Genomic DNA, 21,569 nt, shown 5'->3' on the forward strand with positions numbered 1-21,569 from the left:
CTGTTCCTTGGTGTTCTGAATTTTGTAAGACTGTGTCAACACTTGGTAGGGTGATCGTTTTCATTCTGAAGACTCTTGCCTTTTTTTAAGCTGAGCCTCCAGGCATATTTGCGCTGTTAGTGCATTTTTCGAGGACTCTTGTCCAAGGGCTTAGTGGGTGACCTGTTACGGGGATGTAGGATTTGTCAGTATGTAGGCGACACCTTTTTGTAATATACCTACACAGAGGGAGGCATTTGCCATCTTCCCCAGAGCCCTACACTAATGGCAGTAGATCCTGATCTTCATCTTTATTATTATTAATTTTTGTTTTCTTGCGTCTCCTCCAAGTGGGAAAATTTTCATGTGATGCGTGCGTCTGCCTGTGAGGATAACTGACTCTCTGGAGGACCCTTGGATTTTTCTTGGAGTGGAAAGATAGGGAACACGGCTCTATTCACAATTGTGTCTGGTTTGTCCTGTGGCTTGTGGATGCCAGGGAGTCTGGATTTGTGAAGTGAAATACTGCAAATGGCCACGCACATGACTTGGGCCCTTGTGAGCATTAAGTTAAAACAACTAGAATGCTGCCACCAGAACACATTTAGATCTATATTTAGAAACTAAAAACAAAAACAAACAAACAGAAAAAACCTCTGACTTTATACAAAAACATGACATAATTTGTTTGCTTTTAAAAATTGATTTTATTAATATGGAAATGCATGTTGATTTTACCAGTTCACACTTAGGGTAGCATTTCTCAAGTTTCAAGACTGTGTAGGATACAATTTGTTGAGTTTCAGAATTTAATGGAATTTTTTTGACATTAGCATTTGTTTGTCTTCTCTGCTGTCAGTGTCTTCAGGTTTCAGGGTTTCAGAACATTTTCGTAAGTATATGTTTAAAGGCTTTTCTTGGGATTTTTTGGTCTTACTGTTCTCCCTTCTGTTTGTCTCCAGTCTTGCATAATCTACAACTCATGCAAGAACCAGATTATTAAAACAGGTAGAATGAGGCAGAGATTTTACACAGTTGCTTTTGCTTTCATGGAAGCCTGGGCATTCTGGCATATGTGGGGTAGTTGCAGTGATGTGATAGAAGTTTGAGAATTGATAATGCAGAAATGTTGTTTTGGAGTTACAGAGAACGTTTTTGTTATCATTTTAGCTTTCTAATTTCTTTTCTCATAATGCCTCAAAACTAGTTTTTACTGTGGATAAAGACAGCAAAAACTGTGCTAATATGTAAAAAAACTGTACCAATATCAGTATCCTCTATGTTAAACTTTTAATGTTTTGAAAAGGTCCAATATTTCTATCCAATTAGCTGCAGAGAATTCTTGTATAAATACATCCTTATTAGGAACTTTGTACAAGTCAGATATTATCCTAGCTACTCTGCTTCAGCATTCTATATAAACATGACAGAATTAATTTTTGATGACACTTGAAAACTAAGAAAAAAGTTGAAGAAGGATGTAATTAATATCTGATTTTTGGTGATCCTGGGTTAGAAAGTTGCACCACTAATTTCAGACTCAATTCTTTATGTGTCTATATAGTTAAAAAACAAAGGTCTTACAGTGCAGTTAATTTAACACTTGCTTAGGGTGAACAAGGCATTATTAGTCACTGACACAAGTCATTGAGGTTCAAAACAGCTGTAGGTTCTGGAAGGCTGGTTGGAATAAGAGGGTTGTGTAGTTTGCATAGTACATAATGGATGAGCAACTCAAGAATAGGAAGCCTCAGCCTCTGCATGCAAAGTTGAATGAAACTAAAGAAAGGAGAATTCTTTAGTCGCTCCTCATTCTTTAGTAACCCTCTCAGCTAAATACATTAGTCTGAGATGCAGCTTTTGGCAAGCATGGGGTTACTAATGTGCTGTCCCAGTGGCAAACTATCTGAAAGTAAAGAACGATTCTTTATGAATGAATAGAGCAGTTTGATTTAGCAGATGGAACCCAGACAAAAAAAGGCTTATAGGCTAGGAAATAAGCCCTGTACAATTAACATTTTCTTTTCCATCAGTTCATTTCATAACCGTCTACATTTTCTTTCTATTTGTCAAAAATCCTATATCTAGGATTAATTCTATAACAACTTTTTTGATAAGTGTAGGGAAATATGACATATATTTCTTTTTAGAAAGTTTTGAGTAAAAATATATATTATTTTCTTGATGCTTAACACAGTATTATCAGTTTAGCTCTTTTTGAATATACAGCAATGACAATATTCATTCACGAATGTGTGCTTGGTCATACATGACCAGTGTATTTTAGAAATACCTTTGCCTTATAACAATGCACACCCTTATATTTACATACCATTCAAATATATGTATTTTATTTAACTTTGTGCTATTTTGTAAGATAAATAAATATATATGTGTATATATATATATATTCCTTTTCTCTAGAAAGAATGACAGTTATGTGACTTTAATTATTTATCTTTACATTTTATCTACATTGTAAAGTAAATGCAGTATACTAAAGATCACGTTTTATTTTATGTGGCTTCATCTATATGCCAATACTTGACAAAATTGATCGATCTAATTTTTTTCTGTTTTCAAATGAATATTTACCAAAACCAAAATTATTCATGTCTTTCTCCTGTATATGATTTTTTAAAGCAAAATGTGTGACATTTAAAAAAGACATTTACTTTTACTCATTAAAATGTACTATCCGTCGCAAAGTAGGAGAGAAATCAGTACCAGTCCTGTCCACGTGTGGAAAATCAATTTAAATCACAGGTCTACTGGTGGTTACTTAGTGTCATCATTTCAATATTATAAAGCCTAACAGAGGGCTTTAAAGAGTGGCAGAGACATGTTTTATTAAGTTAAAAGTTGCATTTTATTTTAATATTTAAAATTCCTATGGTTTTTGCAGTCCTGTAATGATTACCTATTCCTGCACTCCTGAAGTGAACACTGTGTGCATTGAGAAGTTAGGTTTTGAAAAGTTAGAATATTTAAGACGTTGAATGTTTGTGATTTGTCAGAATTCTTACAGAGCTCAGATTGTGTAGAAGGAAGGAATTAACAAATATTTATTGTGAAGCTGCTGCAGTTTCAAGTCTATGTCAAGCCTACATGTCATGTATTGGGAAAATGCTGAAAAGGACACAGACCCACAAGAGCTCTACAGACCTGTTGGGAAGTAAAAATCTGGAATGCATCAAATGATGATAAACCAGCAATATGTAAAATGTATAACTACAGGGACACTATATATTATACATTGCAGTTCTTTAAATGTAAAGATGCATGAAGCTATAAATGGAGTTCTGAGTGGTCTTCTGATACTGGATTTTGTCTGGAGGAGAAGGGAAATGGGGGATGATTGGAAGTGTGGGTCAGTGGAAGACAGGAAGGAGATGTGGATGACTCTCTGGTATTTGGCTTTAAGATCAAGGTAGTTGGATGTAGGTGGCAAGGAGGAAAAGCAGGTGGTGGCACTGGTGATGATACTAGTGAAGGGGCATGGAACAGGGACAGTAATTTCTGTTTTGGATATTGTATATGTAAGGTGTTTGTGTGACATTTATATGATGTCTGGTGGCAGTTGGTTATAATGATTTGGAATTAGAGGGAGAGATGCAGAGAGTATTAAGGAGCGGGCATAAAATTATAAGATAAAGGGTTTAGGCAGACCCTTGGGGAATAATAACAACTGAGGGGCAGAAAGAGCTCCAGAGGCCAGGGAAGGAGATTGAAAAGGGATGGTGAATGAGGGAGGAGAATAACATTGCCAAGTTATTGGTGACCTCTACCTATGCTTACTTTGTCGCCCCATGCTGTTAAGCTTTTTTTAAAAAATTTATATTCTATCAATTCTTACTACTTTTTGTGTATTTGTTTATTATAGTTGGAAACCGTGGAGTTGTTGAACATAATTCCTCCAATCCCACCCATAAGCCCTAGATTTGGGGAAATCTGCAATATTTCTTTACTGGTTACTCCAGCCATTGCAAATGGAGAAATTGGCTTTCTTAGCAATCTTCCAATTATTTTGCATGAACCAGAAGATTTTGCTGCTGAAGTGGTAAGTAGGCTCTTTCTTACTGATGGGGGCTAATGAGTATGAAGTAATGTACAGACACTATTTTTAAAATAAGATCAGCATATAGGGTTAACAGATCTTAAGCTTCACCATGTACAAGAAGCCTTCAGTATGTCATTTGAAATAGGTAACTGATGAGTATGTGATTTTTCCATCATCGTTTACAGTATTAGATAGAATGAAATTGGAATTAATTGCTCACAGTGAGTGTAGGATATTTTGATGTGACAGCTTTCAGATAGTTCTATGACATTTGATACTACAGTGGTAGCCAAACATAAACTTTTTTTTTTTTTTTTGAGAGAGGATTTTACTCTGTCGCCCAGGCCGGAGTGCAGTGGCATGATCTCAGCTCAGTGCAACCTCTGCCCCAGGCTCAATAGATCCTCCCACCTCAGCCTCATGAGTAGCTGGGACTACAGGTGTGTGCCACCACTCCTGGCTATTTTTTCTTTGTATTTTTAGTAAAGATGGGGTTTTGTCATGTTGCCCAGTTTGGTCCCCAACTCCTGAGCTCAAGTAGTCCACCTCTCCTGGCCTCCCAAAGTGATGGGATTACAGGCATGAGGCATTGTGCCTGGCCTATAAACTTTTTTTTTTTTTCTTAATGGCCAAGACATGGTACCACAGGTGTGCTTGACCTACTTCGTTTCTGAGCATTCCATATGCTTGGGTTGGAGTGAGGTGGCCAGCTTGGGCCTTATGCTTGATGATGGAGATGATAGTGGTAAAGTTGTGGAATGCTAAATCTTAAGAATTTTTTACTTTATATATACAATATATGTAAATTTTTGCATATAGACATACAAAAAATTCACATGCACAGCACCCCATCCCTCCCCTTGCCCCCACCCCAACATGCCCTGGTTGAATTTTTCTCTTAGGGATGGCTCTTCCTTCAGCCTTACCATTTCCTGAGTCATAATTTGTTCCTGAGACCTTCTCCAAGTCCCCCACACTTAAATTTGATTTAAACCCAGTTGAGGTTTAGATCAGAAAGAAGGAGAGTTGTTTTTGTTATCAAAGCCTTATGTTAAAATATGGTGACCTCAATTTCCATTGTATATTAGCTTCTATAAATGGACAGAGAAGTTTCATTTTTCAAGATGGTTTTGATTTTTCATATTTTTCTGAATACCCTCTTTTCTTCTAAAAATGGAAAAGCATTTAGTTTGCTCTTAAAGAGTGGATTGCTTTTATTTATCTTAGATAGCTGTAAATTTACCATTTCATATTTTTCCCTTAAGAAAAATTAGCTTTTAGGAAGTTTTGGGCTCCTTGGACCTGCATTCTTCCCTTCTTGGGAAACAGCAGAAAAACTAGGAGTTTTCCTTTGTTTGTTCCAGATACAGCCTGGATGATGCCCACTCCCTCAAGGTGATTCAGGGCCCCAGCCCTCTGTTGCTTTTTTTGTCTTCCCTAAGAATCTTTGCTCACTAGTCTCAGGTTATGACCATTGTTAGCTGAAGTAGCAGAATGATTAATGAAGAAAATATCTTGCTTTTTTTTCCAAGATGAGCTTAAAGAGCAAAGAAAAAATAAAACAGGATACTCCTCTTTTAGGAGCATAAAAAGAATAGCATAATCTAGCATTAAGTATTCCTTTATATTCTTCCTTTGAAAAAAATTCATCATGATATGTAGTGATCCTTTTATTATATATATTTTAAAGTGTACTGGCCTTGAATGAAACCTCCAAATACAATTTGTTTCAGAATTATTATAATAGCTTCCATTTATTTAGCTTATACTGTAGAGAGGCCCTGTCCTAGACACTTTACTTAAACAATTCCTAATCCTCACCACAAACTTGCCAAATAGGGAATCATTAGCTTTATTTCACATGAGAAAATTAGGATCAGAGAGGTTAAGTAACTTGCTCAAGGTAACCCAGAGTCATGATAAAAATATCTTATTTTATTTCTATGGTATTTATCCTATTGGTTAGAAACATTTTTTTTTTTAAATTTTGCCCTCATCACTTAGGATGTATTTTGTATGAAATAATTTTCCAGTTTTAATCACTGGAGTTTATTTTTCAGTTTATATTGTGATAGTAAGTTCATTTTATTTTCAGGGAACCTCTAATAAAAATTTATTCTTTAGCAAGATTGCTGTATGTTTTTCACAATTCTTTGGGTTTTAAAATATTTGTCTTTTATTAAGACAAACCCAGATTAGACACATTTTTGGGTGAGGGTAGTTTTGTATATAAATTTGATTAGCAAAAATTAATAAAAATATAACTAAAGTTATTTCCATGCTTAAAGGATTGTTTGGTTGTGTTTTAATGCATTTAATAGTTCACTTCTCTATATAGAATACATATGTTCACACAGAAATATATTTACAAACTAATAGCAGTACCAAAGCTTATATAATTTCTGAACATATATTTTAGAAGAAATTGTTCTGTTCTTTTCTTTTTATAAGGTATACATTCCCTTACGTCGGGATGGAACTGATGGCCAGGCTACTGTCTACTGGAGTTTGAAGCCCTCTGGCTTTAATTCAAAAGCAGTGACCCCGGATGATATAGGTCCCTTTAATGGTTCTGTTTTGTTTTTATCTGGGCAAAGTGACACAACAATCAACATTACTATCAAAGGTGATGACATACCGGAAATGAATGAAACTGTAACACTTTCTCTAGACAGGTAATAACCCATTTAGGTAATGTTTAGTATCATTTATGTTTGAGTTCTTTTCAATAACTTTGATTTTTCTTTTTACTCTTTTTTTCTATATAAAGTAAATAGTGTTATACTGGCCTTCAGACTTTTCTGTTATTTGTTGATGGCTTCTGATTAGACTATGAGTAAAATTATATCTTTCAGTGAATTTTTACCCTGCTTTTCATTGTGAAGAAGCACTACAGAGAGAATTTATGGATGGTATCAGATAAATATGAAACATAGCTAATATGTTGTTATGTTAAAAAAAAAAGGCACCAGCAAATCTAAAACGTTAGGTTAAGCAAACAGTTCTGCTGGCTTTATGTACAACAGAAGAGAGGACTGGAGCTTGTGAGTAAAAAGAAAACATTAATCTTTATGTAATAAAATTCTCCTTTTTACATGGAACTTAAACATAAATTTTATGGTTATTTTCTAAAGAATCAAAAATTGCACAAAATTAAGAGATACCTTTTCAGTAATAAGTAATAAGAATCGACTTAGCGTTTCTCAGTGGGTAATTTATATTAAGAAAATTTCAGTCTCTCAAAGAGTTTTTTTTTCAGTAGTTCAGAAAATCCTTTCTAAATATATAAAATACTGTGTTTAATGATTTAATAATTTTAAAAATTCAGAATCAGTCTTATCCCTAACATAAGTCTCTTTATATGAAAGTTGATTCATATCAGAGAAGGTTACTGTGACTTGAGGGCTTTGTGCAATTCATATTTAGAAACAATAAAATTCACAGATAAATTCAAGGGACGTTTTGTGTTATCTTATTCAGGACTAAAGTAGTAAAAGTTATTTTATATAGTCCCTGGATCTCTCTATAACAGTGTCGTATAGATTTTTCTTTGTAGGTGTTTTGTCTAAACACATTTTTAAAAATCTGATGAGTAACTAGTTTTTATTTTCATGTGAAAGAAAAATATACAATGTAGGCAACAAATTATTGAATGTCCACTGTTCCTTTTGCTTTCTTTCAAACCACATTGTGTTTACTTCCTTTCTTACATAAAGAGTAAAACAAAACAACCAAAATACCAAGCAAACAATAAAACCAAAAAGCAAAAACCAATTTACAACACACACACACACACACACACGCGCACACAGACGCACACAGTCTAGATGACTTATGGTTTTAATATATGTTTCAGACTCAATCTTAAGAAAAGGTATTTCATACGATAAAAAAATCAGTAAAACGTAATGAAATGTAAATTGGAAATTATTTTTTTCATTTTTGTTTTTTTCCTTATATAAGGTGTAAGCATTCAGTGGACAATCTTGAAAACAACTAAAGAAATAGAAACAGTGATGATAAACCAATGCTATAGGAATCCATAGAAACTTTGTTAGCTTAGCTTACAGTTTCTACTCTCAACTAAATGTTTAAAGAATGATTTAGACTATCCATCTGCAAATTGATAGTGACTATTCTTTATATTCTTTCAAACTATTGATTTTTAAATCTTATGTAAACATTTGAAATTAAGTATAATTTTTAAGGGTTTATTTTGTTCTTCTTTTTCTATCTCCTATGGGTAAAAATAGTACATAAGGAAGAACAAATCATGAGTTAGAAAATTTCAGAAATTATTGGTTCTTTTCAAATAGAGGAAATTAGTTCAAATATATATTAAAATGTTTTAATTTGATTAGTAATTGGTGCATACTTGTATTATCTCATTTGTGTGTGAACAAGAATGAGCAAATTACATTTGAGTGTTCAGAGACATTTAGTTAAATAAAATCTAGATACTGTATTTTATCAAAAACTCCCTCTTAATTTTGCAAATTTTTAACAAAACTTGAGTGAAAGAGTAAATGAATGATAGCAAGCATGATTACAATAAATCACAACACAATATTGCAATAAAAATAGTTAACAGTTTATTGTGATAACAGTTTATAATTTCCTCTCAATGTCAAATCCAAGTTCAAATTCTCTATATTTCAACTCAATATAGACAAAAGTTGCCCTGGTACTAAAAAACTTGTGGTGCTTTCAAATACCATGCTAGTTAAAAATATTCTGTTTAGTTTTCCTCAAATCACGAACAATGTCATTATGCCAGTTTATTTCAGAAAAATTTTGGTGTATGCGGTATATAACCCTATATTTATAAATGGTGCATTTGACTTTAAAAAGGAAGCTGTAGGGCTCTACATTTGACATGTGCTTTCAAGGCTGTTTGAAAATTAAATACACTGCGGATTTGGAAAAGTGTTTTGGTTTCCTGATACAAAGTTGTATTTAAGTAATATTTGGCAGAATTAAAAGGTACAATGATATGGCTTCTTCAGTATATTCCTGTGCAAATGATATAGGTATAGATTCCTCTAGTTACACAGTTTTGTTTTTTCTAACTCAAAGAACAACTGCCTTTAGATCTGAGACTAGAGGTTTTTATTTTTTTAAAAATCTAATTAAAGCTACTAAGTAATTATAAGCAGGGCTGAATGAAATTTGTTCAGCTGCTGCGGTTTGTGAGCCTGTACAGTGCTTGGCAGGCACAGGCGCCTTAGAGGAGGCCTGGAAAGGAATGTCTTGAATGGGTCTTGACAAGCTTGCTGGCCATGGGGTCATCTTCCATAAGTGGGAACTGCTGAACCTCTTGCTAGCATTTGTCAATAGCAAAGAATCCAGGGTGCAGAGTTCCCATAAAACGAACATTACTAGCCCTTGGGAAAAAAGGAAGCCTTTCTTTAGCTTTATTTTTCCCTTGCCATTCTAAGTTTCTCGCAGTATTAGTGAGATTTTAGCAAATGGTGCCCTGCCTCCTTTTTCCCCTTCCCACACTTCTTTCTGTGTTGACAGGGTAGAAACTGAAAGGTTTGTCGTGTATTTTGGGTAAGTGTACAAAATAATACCTTGTTTTTGGTGATTCAGTATTTTGTTTTGCAAGTGATTGTTTTTGGACAAGGCTGCTGTTCTGCATGATTACAGGTCTTGGGAAATTTTGCTTGTCCACCTGGCCGTGCATGCTTTGTGTGCAGTTTCATTTTCTAATGATAAGGGGAGCTTACACAAAGTTGTTTATTTATTTTTTGTCCTAAAAGTTTTGCACTGTGAATGCATTTAAAATATTTTGAAATTTGAGAATTAGTGTAATGACATTTAGAAGAACTTAAAATTTTTAATTTTCCTTGTAGGTCCACATAACCTCAAGAACAATTACTGTGCTGTACTTCTGAAATTTTTACCCGACATCTTTTATGAATCTTGTAGCTTGTTTAACAGAGAATTAGCAATCAATTATCCAAACGGTTCCATTTGTTTTCTGAGTGCATCTAAGCAATTTCTTGCTTATATCTCAGAGCTGTATACAGAACTTTTCAGAATTTGCATTTCACATAAGGGTAGCATATTTTAAGAAAGTTTAAAAATAAATTTGTTTAATGTTCAGAATGGATTTTTATATTTTGCATTCTGATCCAGTTTTTTCTTTCCTAGCTTATGTGGATATAAGAAATTTTAATTGATGAGGATATTGATATAAATGATGGACAAATTTGCTATGAAAATTATGACTGTTTTAACAATATAAAATAACTCTCCTATTATTTAGACTCTCTATTCTGTGGCCACTAGCATGCTAGGTATTATCAGATTTCTAAAAACTGGGGAAGGATGTCAATTCAGATTCTCTGTTAAATAGGAAGTGAGCTTTTTTTCTATATATTTCTACATATGAATTTTGGTTTCATTGTGATTTGAAGTCTGAGCGTGAGTATGTTTTTGGTTCAATAGGACGTGACATTTGGCAAGGTTTAGAGCAGCTTGCAGGATTGATAATTCTTAAGAACCTGCTGGCTTTTAAACTCTCAGAACATTGCAGTCCAAGTCCCTTTGATCATTCTAATTATGCTCTGAACGTTGAAACCAGAAATTTAAAAAATATGTTGTTTTAATATGTTCTTTTGGAGATACATAGGAATTGGTATAACATGTCACGCATCTCAGATCTATTCTATTCTTTTTTTTCTTATATTCCCTACATTTTCTTTTATACTAAAAGAAAAAAAAGCACAGGTTTAAAATTAAGGAGAATGGAAGGCATTTGAAACCACAACATATTCCTAAAATGTAATCACAATTGTGTTTATTTTTTTATCAGCGTGGCTTGCTTTAGTCCATTTAGTTATCCAGCAATTATGCGCTCTATTCAGTTAGTATAATCTTATGTAATGAGTTTTAAAAATAAGTTCAAGTGTATGTAAAATTGAAACACAATTTTGTTTTAAGCTATCTTCTAACTACATGTTACAAATTAAATTTTTCTAAAACTGGAATCAAATCTGCAAATTTTGATGCTTTATATAAATAAAATATATTGATGACATTTGGTTACAGTATTCTTGGTGTACATATGTAGTGTTTGGTTTTTGTCAAATAAAAAAGATGTAATGAATTCAGAAATAGAAGTTCTTTCATAACTGTTATGAGTAAAACTGTTTTGATCTTAAATGATTTCAACACACGTGAATTCACTTAAGGTCTAATTCCTCATAGCCTTCCTTTTCATTATCTGGAAGAGTTGTAAGTATTGCCTTAAAAGCCTGCAAAATTCAGAAGTAAAACTGGAAGTAGCGGGTACCATTTTTCCCTCTGACTTCTCTAGGGTTAACATGGAAAACCAAGTGCTGAAATCTGGATATACTAGCCGTGACCTAATTATTTTGGAAAATGATGACCCTGGGGGAGTTTTTGAATTTTCTCCTGCTTCCAGAGGACCCTATGTTATAAAAGTAAGTATGAAAAAAACTTCCATTTATTCTGTGCTCACAACTTTAGAAGAATGATCTCAAAGGGTTTCAACTTTTGTGGATTTGTTTTTAAAGGAAGGAGAATCTGTAGAGCTCCACATCATCCGATCGAGGGGGTCCCTTGTTAAGCAGTTTCTACACTACCAAGTAGAGCCAAGAGATAGCAATGAATTCTATGGAAACACGGGAGTACTAGAATTTAAACCTGGAGAAAGGGAGATAGTGATCACCCTGCTAGCAAGATTGGATGGGATACCAGAGGTATGGGATTTTATATTTTCTTTGTGTTTCTCTGTAAGATTGATAGTATTTGGCATATTATGAATATAAATATTTTGAATGTTGGCAAAGAGACAGGAAAGAAGTGGGCAAGAAAAGATTGAGAAGTACATAGATTTGGAAAATTTTTAACAAAAGGTTAAAAAATGAAGACTCATTCATATTAGAATGGTATATTTTTGCCCCACATAAAGAAATAACAATCTTAGACTTTCAGTGTGTGATCAATTTTCATCTCCTTTTAGCTTTATTCATGTTAAGGCTTCCTTTAGGTAGTATGTATTGACTGAACTTTTAATGATGTGGTTTTAAACTGAAGAAATTTTGCTATAGAATTACTTTGTTCAAAAAAAGAAATTTGAGTTTTATATTAATGGAACCAGGTATAGTTCTATTATGCTTACTCACCAATACATGTGTAACTCTTTAATTTTATTTTATTCACTTTTGTAAGTTTAAATGACTACATCATCAGAGATAACATCTACTTTTCTTACCATTTTAGAGTAGTATCATTGTTTCTCTTTTTCTCTTTTTGGACAATGTATACGTATTTCTGGTGTCTCTCTTAATTGATAGGAGAATGTTAATTTTTAAAGAAATAATACCACCTCTTTTGTCCTTTCAGTGAGTTATATGCTTCTGAAACTTTGAGTATATTGATATTCTTGAATATTTATGTTTTTTAATTTGTTGTGAAAATGTCAACTTTATAATTTCCATACTTTGACACATTCATTTTAGTTGGATGAACACTACTGGGTGGTCCTCAGCAGCCACGGAGAACGGGAAAGCAAGTTGGGAAGTGCCACCATTGTCAATATAACGATTCTGAAAAATGATGATCCTCATGGCATTATAGAATTTGTTTCTGATGGTCTAATTGTGATGATAAATGAAAGCAAAGGAGATGCTATCTATAGTGGTAATTTATTCTGTGTCTTATATTGTATTTCTGTTTACTGAAGAAGAAATATAATTTTTTTAGTTATTTCTCTAGTAACTAGTTAGTTCTAGTTGCTCACCCTGCCTTAGAAATTACACATAGTGCGGAAGTTTTTTTTAGAATCATATTTAGGACCACGATTGTTATTTCTTACATAGTATTGTGATGATACTGATGACTTCAGTTATATTTGATATCGTTTAAGCATATGCAGTGCAACTCAAACACTCAAGAATGAGTCCATCCAAATAGCGAGAACCTTAAAACTAAGAACTACTGCTACGGAACTATTGAGGTGACAGGAAATTATAAATAGTTTATGTTTAGAGCAGTGTCTGCTGGGTAAGGAAATCACACTTGAGCATGCAGCTTCCTGTAACTGCTTTTAGCAGATATCCTTACAGGACTTTATGATAGGTGTGCCTAATTCTTCATCATTCTGTTTCCCATGCCGACTGACTTCTAAAATCCCAAACTAGAAAAGATTGAGTCCATTTACTTTATTTATTATATACCTACAGAGGGAGGAACAGGCTAATATATTTTTATATGTACCTTAAAAGCTGTGCTAAGCAAATAGTTGGCAGTTATTAAAAAGGGGTTTTGTTTTTATTTTTGTTTATTTAACCAATTTCTTTACTCATCATTTTAAGTTTCGTATGTGTTCATATATATTATGTATGTTTCCATTTCACAGCTGTTTATGATGTAGTAAGAAATCGAGGCAACTTTGGTGATGTTAGTGTATCATGGGTGGTTAGTCCAGACTTTACACAAGATGTATTTCCTGTACAAGGGACTGTTGTCTTTGGAGATCAGGAATTTTCAAAAAATATCACCATTTACTCCCTTCCAGATGAGGTAAATATTGCATATAACTTTCTGCCTTACTTGTTATAGTTGATCAATAATTATTTTTATTAAATAATTAAACATATGGTAATATATTTTGTGATAAAAGGTTGTGATAAAGAACCCAGGTGTGACAGTGTCTGACCATAAACCAAAAGAGCAGTATTATGTTTTGGTTTCCCTGAAGACATGTTGAACTCTAGAACTGAGAGTGGTCAGTGACACTGCTCATGTATCCAGTATCAGGGATTCTTAGTTGGAGAGGCAAAGCCCTCAGCTTGTATTTAGTCCCTTTGAAGGCAAGGTCATCTATCAAGTGTCCTGTGGTGCAGTCTCAGCACCAGGACACGGGGTTGCATGAGTCATGGACCAAACATGGCATTTCTTCTTACAGATAGTAAAGAGAAAGATCTTAGTAACAACAGGAAGTGAACCTTTCCTAGGAGAGTGACACTTAGAACAGCTATGGAGGCCAGTCGCCTTTCTCTCAGACCCATTCCTCAAGAGACAAAATTCGAACACCTTTCTGTTTTAGCAGGAGGGAAGCGCCAGTTCACAGGGATGATGTGAAAAAGAAACAGTGTCCACCTGGGGATCCATTTAGGCTCAGAAATGTGGGAATCAAATCTTGTTAGGACATGGAGTAAGGCCTTTATGACCCATGCAGGTGAAACTTAGTAAAGTTTGTAAGAGGCCTTTGTGAGCTGGCTGAACTTTAGTTACTATGACAAACTCTGCTCTAAATGTTCAAAAAGTTATTTTTATGTTTCATCTTAAAAATCAACATGTTTCCCATTTTCCTGCAGAAATAATATGACCTCTGTGGTATATCTGTTTTTAGCTTATATAAGGCAAAATATCTATATTTCCATTAAATTTCATAATTAGTCTAAATGAAGTGGCTGTTCCTATGAATGCACATGAAACTAATTTTTTAGGGGGTCTGAGTCTTAACCTGAATATGTTAGGGGAAGTTCTGCCTCCAAAAAGGAAATGAATAATAGTAGTGTTAATGGTGCTTTAAAAAAAAAACTGAATAATTTAAGAATATATAATGTACTTTATATATATAAGTCACCTGACTTAAAACATGTAACATTTTCCAAAGATTCCAGAAGAAATGGAAGAATTTACCGTTATCCTACTGAATGCCACTGGAGGAGCTGAAGTGGGAAATAGAACAACTGCAACTCTGAGGATTAGAAGAAATGATGACCCTATTTATTTTGCAGGTGGTATTGCTATCTTATTTGAATGAGTTTACATATTTCTTAAACAGTATATATAAATGTACATATGCACATGCATATACATTTATATACATATATTTAATGTTTTTCATTGAACATTTTCAATAAAGCACAATTGATGCTTGTTTAAAGATTTTGTAATTCATTCGAGGATTGTTATTTAATTGTTCAAAGTTTTAACTAATACTTCAAAAATGTTTTGAAGCAGAAAGAAAATAAGTACTGTTTTGTTATCTTTTTCCCCCTTTCAAATTTCTGGGTATTTTTTTTTTCTTTTGTGCAGAAAACACTTCTCCATGTGATTTCTTCAAATACACAGTCTAATTGGTTCAGGGTTAGATTATGTATTAGAAGGACCTGAGTATTGTTCCTAATGGATGGCCATATACTATAATAACTAATTTTTAAGGGAAATATTAATTAAAATTTCTTCATTTTTCCACTTTAATGCTTTCTTTAGAACTGTCTTTGGCCACCTGAGGCATCTTTCGGTTTTGTTTATGAAACGGTTGATGTGTAACTCTTTCTTGAATCCTTGTTGTCAGCTATATATGGGTTAATTTACCTAATGCAGGAATTGCAGGAATCTTGTAAGCCTTTTGTATTTTATTGATTTGTATTCTTTTTTTCTTCTTCTTTTTTTTTTTGAGATGGAGTATTGCCCTGTCACGAGGCTGGAGTACAGCAGCGTGATCTCGGTTCACTGCACCCTCTGCCTTCTGGGTTCAAGTGATTCTCCTGCCTCAGCCTCCTGAGTAGCTGGGACTACAGGCGCACACCACCACGCCCAGCTAATTTTTGTATTTTTAGTAGAGACGGGTTTTCACCATGTTGGCCAGGATGGTCTTGATCTCTTGACCTCGTGATCTGCCCGCCTTGGCCTCCCAAAGTGCTGGGATTACAGGCGTGAGCCACTGCGCCCAGCCTGATTTGTATTCTTAACCTTCAGTTAATGTGTACTTAATGAATTAGCCTTATGTTCAGCCTTCTTGTAACTGCTGTGACAAATATAAAACATAAGATCTCTGGGCCTGTTCTCAAGGAAGTTACATCCTCAACTTGGAAATGAGGTTTATGAAATAGTAGGCAGAGGATTTGAAATAGCATGCAATTTGCTGACAAATTCGATGTTGAAGATAATGGATTTTGTAGGATTAAGGCAAGAGGACGGCCGTTGACTGTTGAAATAATCAGAGGGTAGTCATATCAGAGTTGGGAACAGAGCTAATTATTTTGGCAAAGACACAGTAGAAGGCTTCTCTCTTGGAGGGCAGGGAGAAGCACAGTGTGATCTGAAAATATGTGATGGAATCAGAAAAGCTCATGTGTTCTTTCTTTGTGGATATTTCAGAACCTCGTGTAGTGAGGGTTCAGGAAGGTGAGACTGCCAACTTTACAGTTCTCAGAAATGGATCTGTTGATGTGACTTGCATGGTCCAGTATGCTACCAAGGATGGGAAGGCTACTGCAAGAGAGAGAGATTTCATTCCTGTTGAAAAAGGAGAAACGCTCATTTTTGAGGTTGGAAGTAGAGAGCAGAGCATATCCATATTTGTTAATGAAGATGGTATCCCAGAAACAGATGAGCCCTTTTATATAATCCTCTTTAATTCAACAGGTAGGTAAATTATACTTTTTTATGGTAGATCTGCCTCAGTGCTTTAATAAGATGAAATTAAGCACTACAGTCCAATAATGAGGACAAGTAGGGCCTAACTACATTTGTACTGTTCAAGAGTAAAATTATTTCATTGCTTTCTTGAGAAATGGGGTGAAGAATATATGTGTTGAACCTTTATGTACTTGGTATAATTTATGACATCCTTTTTAACCTTTTCTTTACAATATGGCACAAATAGAAAATTCTGATATATAAGTAAGTGAATTCTTACAGCTAAAAGTAACAGGAGTTGGGAATACGGCTTCCCTAGGTATTGCTTAGTCACCCAGCGACTTAAGGGATAGGTATCCTGTAGCATTTTCCTTGGAGCAGGGTGCTGGCACACTTGGTTGGGAAGCTTAATTCTGTAGGCAGCTAACTTCAACTGTTTGATAATTCTCTGGAGCCATGGCCAAAATGAATGACAATCTGCAGAGGAAAAAGATGTGTTCATCCTTCTTGTCCATGCTATAAATGAAACAGGATGTTTTAACCCCACTCTTTGGGATTTGAGAATGTTTTGGCTCTACCTTCTGTAAATTGGAAAGGCGTATGGCTTCTCTTGATGTTTATTTTATTCTTTTAACAAACAGTACAAGGAGTTTTTTTTTTTTCCTTGAACCTTTTGAGAGTAAGCTAAAGACATGATGTCCTATCACCCTAAATACATTAGTGTATTTTCTCCCATAGAGATGCCCTCATGAGCTCTAATGTTTGCATCGGGTTGCCATGATGCCCTATCTGCCACCCCCAGTGGAATGCCAACGTTGTGTTCCACCTTGTGCCTTTCGGACTGAAAGACTGAGGAAGAGAAAGAGATCTCTTAATTATTGTTTTAGCTGTGTCTTTCATTCTCCCTATCTCTTTGACTTTCTTCATTGCTGTCTTTCTATTCCCCTTCCTCTTTTTCTCCTTTTGTCTTTCTTTGCCTCTCATTTTTCACATAGCTTAACAAAGAAGTTAAAACTAAAACCTATTATCCTGTGAGGAAAATTTGAATTTGTAGAATAAACCCACAAGGGCAATTTCACAATTGCAAAAAACATCGTCAGATCTTACGTAGACTAAAAACATTTGGTGAATCCATTCATTGTTCTAAAATTTAAATGAAAGGAGTTGCTACAGATAAAAATAATTTTAGTGAAGTAAAAGTGGAAAACAAAGTTTTACTGTGAAATACAGAAAAGCGATAAAGGAGTGATAGTATTATTATTATTATTATTTTTTACGGAGTCTCACTGTCACCAGGCTGGAGTGCAGTGGTGCAATCTCGGCTCACTGCAACCTCTGCCTCCCAGGTTCAAGCGATTCTCCTGCCTCAGCCTCCAGAGTAGCTGGGACTACAGGTGCACACCACTATGCCCAGCTAATTTTTCTATTTTTAGTAGAGACGGGTTTTCACCATGTTAGCCAGGATGGTCTTGATCTCTTGACCTTGTGATCCACCCGCCTCAGCCTCCCAAAGTGCTAGGATTACAGGCGTGAAAAATGATACCATCTTAATAGAATTTATTTACTCTAGAAATAAGTTCTTGATGACTTTTATTAACTTAGTGTGATTCTGGTAAACATTTTTGTCTCAAAAATGTCACTGTGGTTAAACTATCATTAGGAAAAAAACGCCAATATGCTTAAATAGTGAATGAATCAAAACATCCTGAACCTTTTGTAAAGAGTAGGGGAATTGACATTTTTTTTTCTTTTCGAGATGAAGTCTCGCTCTGTTGCCCAGGCTAGAGTGCAGTGGTGTGATCTCAGCTCACTGCAACCTCTGCCTCCTAGGTTCAAGCGATTCTCCTGCCTCAGCCTCCTGAGTAGCTGGGACTACAGGCTGGCACCACCACACCCAGCTAATGTTTGTATTTTTAGTAGAGACGGGGTTTTGTCCTGTTGGCCAGGCTGGTCTAGAACTCCTGACCTCAAGCAGTTTGCCCACCTGGGCCCCCTAGGGTGCTGGGATTACAGGCGTGAGCCACTGTGCCTGGCCAGAAATTGACGCTTGAAAAAGAGGTTTAGTTAGTTTATTTTGTGAAATATGTCATTGGGAAAATATATTTATTAACATTTGATTTTGAGAGAAAGAGAGAGAGAGAGGGAGAACACAAGGTGTGATTGATTGGGTTACTAGCCTGAGGTATGTGTGCTACCTCATACTGCTGCTGCATTTGTGTTTAATATTTTTCCAGAAATGATGACATTTGAGAATCCAATTACTTTAGTTAAGAAGGCTCAGATGACAAAAATCTCTGGAGCTTGTGATTTTTTAATACATCCTTTCTTAGCTCTTTCCTCCTTTTCGATGTCAAAACATCAAGGACTTGTGGGACCCGTGATGGGACACTGTAGAGGCAGCATCTCTGACATGACCTAGTGCTGGCAGTGGCTGTTTATCCTGATACTAATTATTTAGAGCATATGCTCTGATATTGGATCAAAGGATATGGCCATCCTTCAAGCCCTTGTTAAATATTGCTAGTTCATCTTGCAGAGAAACAGAATGAATTTTCAGCACCACTGGGACATGTTTCATTACAAATGCACGTGATAATAGAACCCTGCCAAAATTAGGTTTTATTATTTTTATTTTTGTTAGATTTTATTATATGCTTTTTATTTATTGTCAGCGTTTTCTACACAATGATTTGCTATTTTTATGTCTTTTTTCCATTGAATTATCAAGTGAAGTTGAGTACAGTTGTATATTTGTATAATTTTTATTGATGAGCTGGTTTGCTATATATAATTTGTTTCTATAATTTTAGCTGTAGGTGTTGTATACATCTATTTTTGAAAGTGTTAGTTGCATCAGTTCAGCAATAAATAAATTCTGTGTACCAGTTACTGAGCATCTATTTTTCTAGGGCATGGAACTGAATAAGAATCATTAGTCCAAGGAGCTTATAGTAAAATTATGTGTATGTCTGTATGTGTATGTGTGTGTATGTGTCCCAATATAATATGATCATTGTTATGATAGATTGACAAAGAGCAAAGTGCCATGGGAGCACACTGGAGAGGCACTTAGCTTAATCTGGGGATTCAAGGAAGAATTGCTGGAAGAGTTGTTGCTTGAGCTGGGTTCTCAGGAATGATAAGTTAGGTGAGTGAAGATGGGAAGGACTTTTGTTCCCCTGTGCAACAGCTGGAGTAAAGATGAAGAGATAGGCACCTCAGGGAAGTGATGAGAAGAGACCTAATGTGTAGGCAATAACAGTGCCAATATACTGTGCAAAGAACTGGAGTAGAAAGGAATCAAGCCCAAACCATGGAGATTGCTTTGTTCTATGTACAACCAGATCAAACTTTGCTGCCTGAAGGCAGAGATATAAAGGGAAACGCTCAAGCCAGTGATTCCAATGAACACAGATAGTAGTATTTTTATGTTATTGGGTAATCCTTTATTATTTTTATGAAATAATCCACCTAAGAAATTTGAAAATAGAAGAAATTATGTTTTTAATTTCTAATTAAGCTATTGAAGGTATATTCCTTTTGTGAAGAAAAGTGTGTTTTTCAATAAAATGGTTCATTTGTAACTAAAAACAATGGGAACTATTTCGTCTTGAAATTATGTAGGCATCTCTCTTTCTCTCTCTGTATGTATGTTTGTACGTGTCTGTATACATAAACATCTTTGGAAATATGGAGCAGTATTTTGCATTTATTGCATGACCTTCAGTGAGGAAATTCTTGCTGAAATTTTCAACTTAATTGTAAACTTTCTTAATTTAAAAATATAAATTTCACAGGAAGTTAGCTACTTCTTTGTTATTTTGTCTTTTCCACTTTTAATTTAGGTGATACAGTAGTATATCAATATGGAGTAGCTACAGTAATAATTGAAGCTAATGATGACCCAAACGGCATTTTTTCTCTGGAGCCCATAGACAAAGCAGTGGAAGAAGGAAAGACTAATGCATTTTGGTAAGCATATGTAGATAAGGCAAGTTTAAAACTGAATGAACTAAAACCATTAAGTATGTGAAATTCTGAAATATTCCTTCAAAATTTAAAAATTGGTTAAGAATTGAGTAATTTCAAAGTTGGCAGTCTGAATGAGTGGTAAACTTTGTTTATGCTATTGCCACTTATCTTCAAAAAAAAAAAAAAACTTTTAGCTAGTAAGCAGAAATTATTCTCCCCACCCCCCTCATTCAAACTTCAATCCTTTGTGAGACTGAGAAACTTGAATTATTCAAGGTCTTCAGGAACTCTTCTCTCAGATGATATGTGACTACCCCCCCACCCTGTATTTTGCTTTTGGAAAACTTTTTCCAACTGTCATTTAGTATTTTTTGATGGAGCTTAGAATTTGTCTTTCAGTTTCGATTTTGAAGACAAGACTTTTATGACTGTTTCTCTTTATTAAAGTTCTACCTCATTCTTCTCTTCCTATGAAATTCTTCGTAGTTTGCCTTGTAGAACCAGCTGGTTTGTTTCTTTAAAGATGATAGATAGTAATCATATGTTTCCTTAATAACACAGGAAGCTCTCATTAGAGTAAGAATCACTACTATAAATTTTCTTTAATTTACTTTGTAGGATTTTGAGGCACCGAGGATACTTTGGTAGTGTTTCTGTATCTTGGCAGCTCTTTCAGAATGATTCTGCTTTGCAGCCTGGACAGGAGTTCTATGAAACTTCAGGAACTGTTAACTTCATGGATGGAGAAGAAGCAAAACCAATCATTCTCCATGCTTTTCCAGATAAAATTCCTGAATTCAATGAATTTTATTTTCTAAAACTTGTAAACATTTCAGGTACTGTGCTTTTCCATGTCTTATTTTATTTCCATGTCTTATTTATACTAAATTTTATATTTTATACTTAGATAATTAGAGCCATATACAAAATGCAATTGGTGAAGTATTTGTGTCGTGACTATCTGATTTTAAATGTTAAAATACCCTTCTTGATTCAAGTGTTATTCTTAACATTCACTTTTTTGATGTCTTAGTTTGGTTCAGTGTTAGAGATGGAGGCCTACCTACATCCATCCTCAAACTTGCAAATAGACTTTCTCCACACCAAGTATAGTGTCTCCAACAAGACATTAGTGGAAGGTAGGAGGTAA

General features: G+C 34.6%; 1 protein-coding gene across 10 annotated transcripts in view; it reads left to right on the forward strand.

The window, feature by feature from the left end:
- Positions 1-21,569, forward strand: part of ADGRV1 (adhesion G protein-coupled receptor V1) — a 583,931-nt gene that overhangs the window by 77,419 nt on the left and 484,943 nt on the right. For 9 of the 10 annotated variants that reach the window (XM_054555740.2, XM_054555742.2, XM_054555736.2 and 6 more), the window contains exons 10-19: positions 3,863-4,039; positions 6,491-6,714; positions 11,364-11,490; positions 11,584-11,769; positions 12,532-12,712; positions 13,431-13,594; positions 14,694-14,817; positions 16,187-16,453; positions 20,293-20,419; positions 21,038-21,255. In XM_054555740.2, the coding sequence (XP_054411715.1) occupies positions 3,863-4,039; positions 6,491-6,714; positions 11,364-11,490; positions 11,584-11,769; positions 12,532-12,712; positions 13,431-13,594; positions 14,694-14,817; positions 16,187-16,453; positions 20,293-20,419; positions 21,038-21,255 (1,795 nt within the window). Of the gene's footprint in view, positions 1-3,862; positions 4,040-6,490; positions 6,715-11,363; positions 11,491-11,583; positions 11,770-12,531; positions 12,713-13,430; positions 13,595-14,693; positions 14,818-16,186; positions 16,454-20,292; positions 20,420-21,037; positions 21,256-21,319; positions 21,566-21,569 lie in introns of those variants that run through there. The other variant, XM_054555745.2, reaches the window with a different exon arrangement.

The sequence above is a fragment of the Pongo abelii genome, chromosome 4, assembly GCF_028885655.2.
Source record: "Pongo abelii isolate AG06213 chromosome 4, NHGRI_mPonAbe1-v2.0_pri, whole genome shotgun sequence".
Taxonomy (NCBI): domain Eukaryota; kingdom Metazoa; phylum Chordata; class Mammalia; order Primates; family Hominidae; genus Pongo; species Pongo abelii.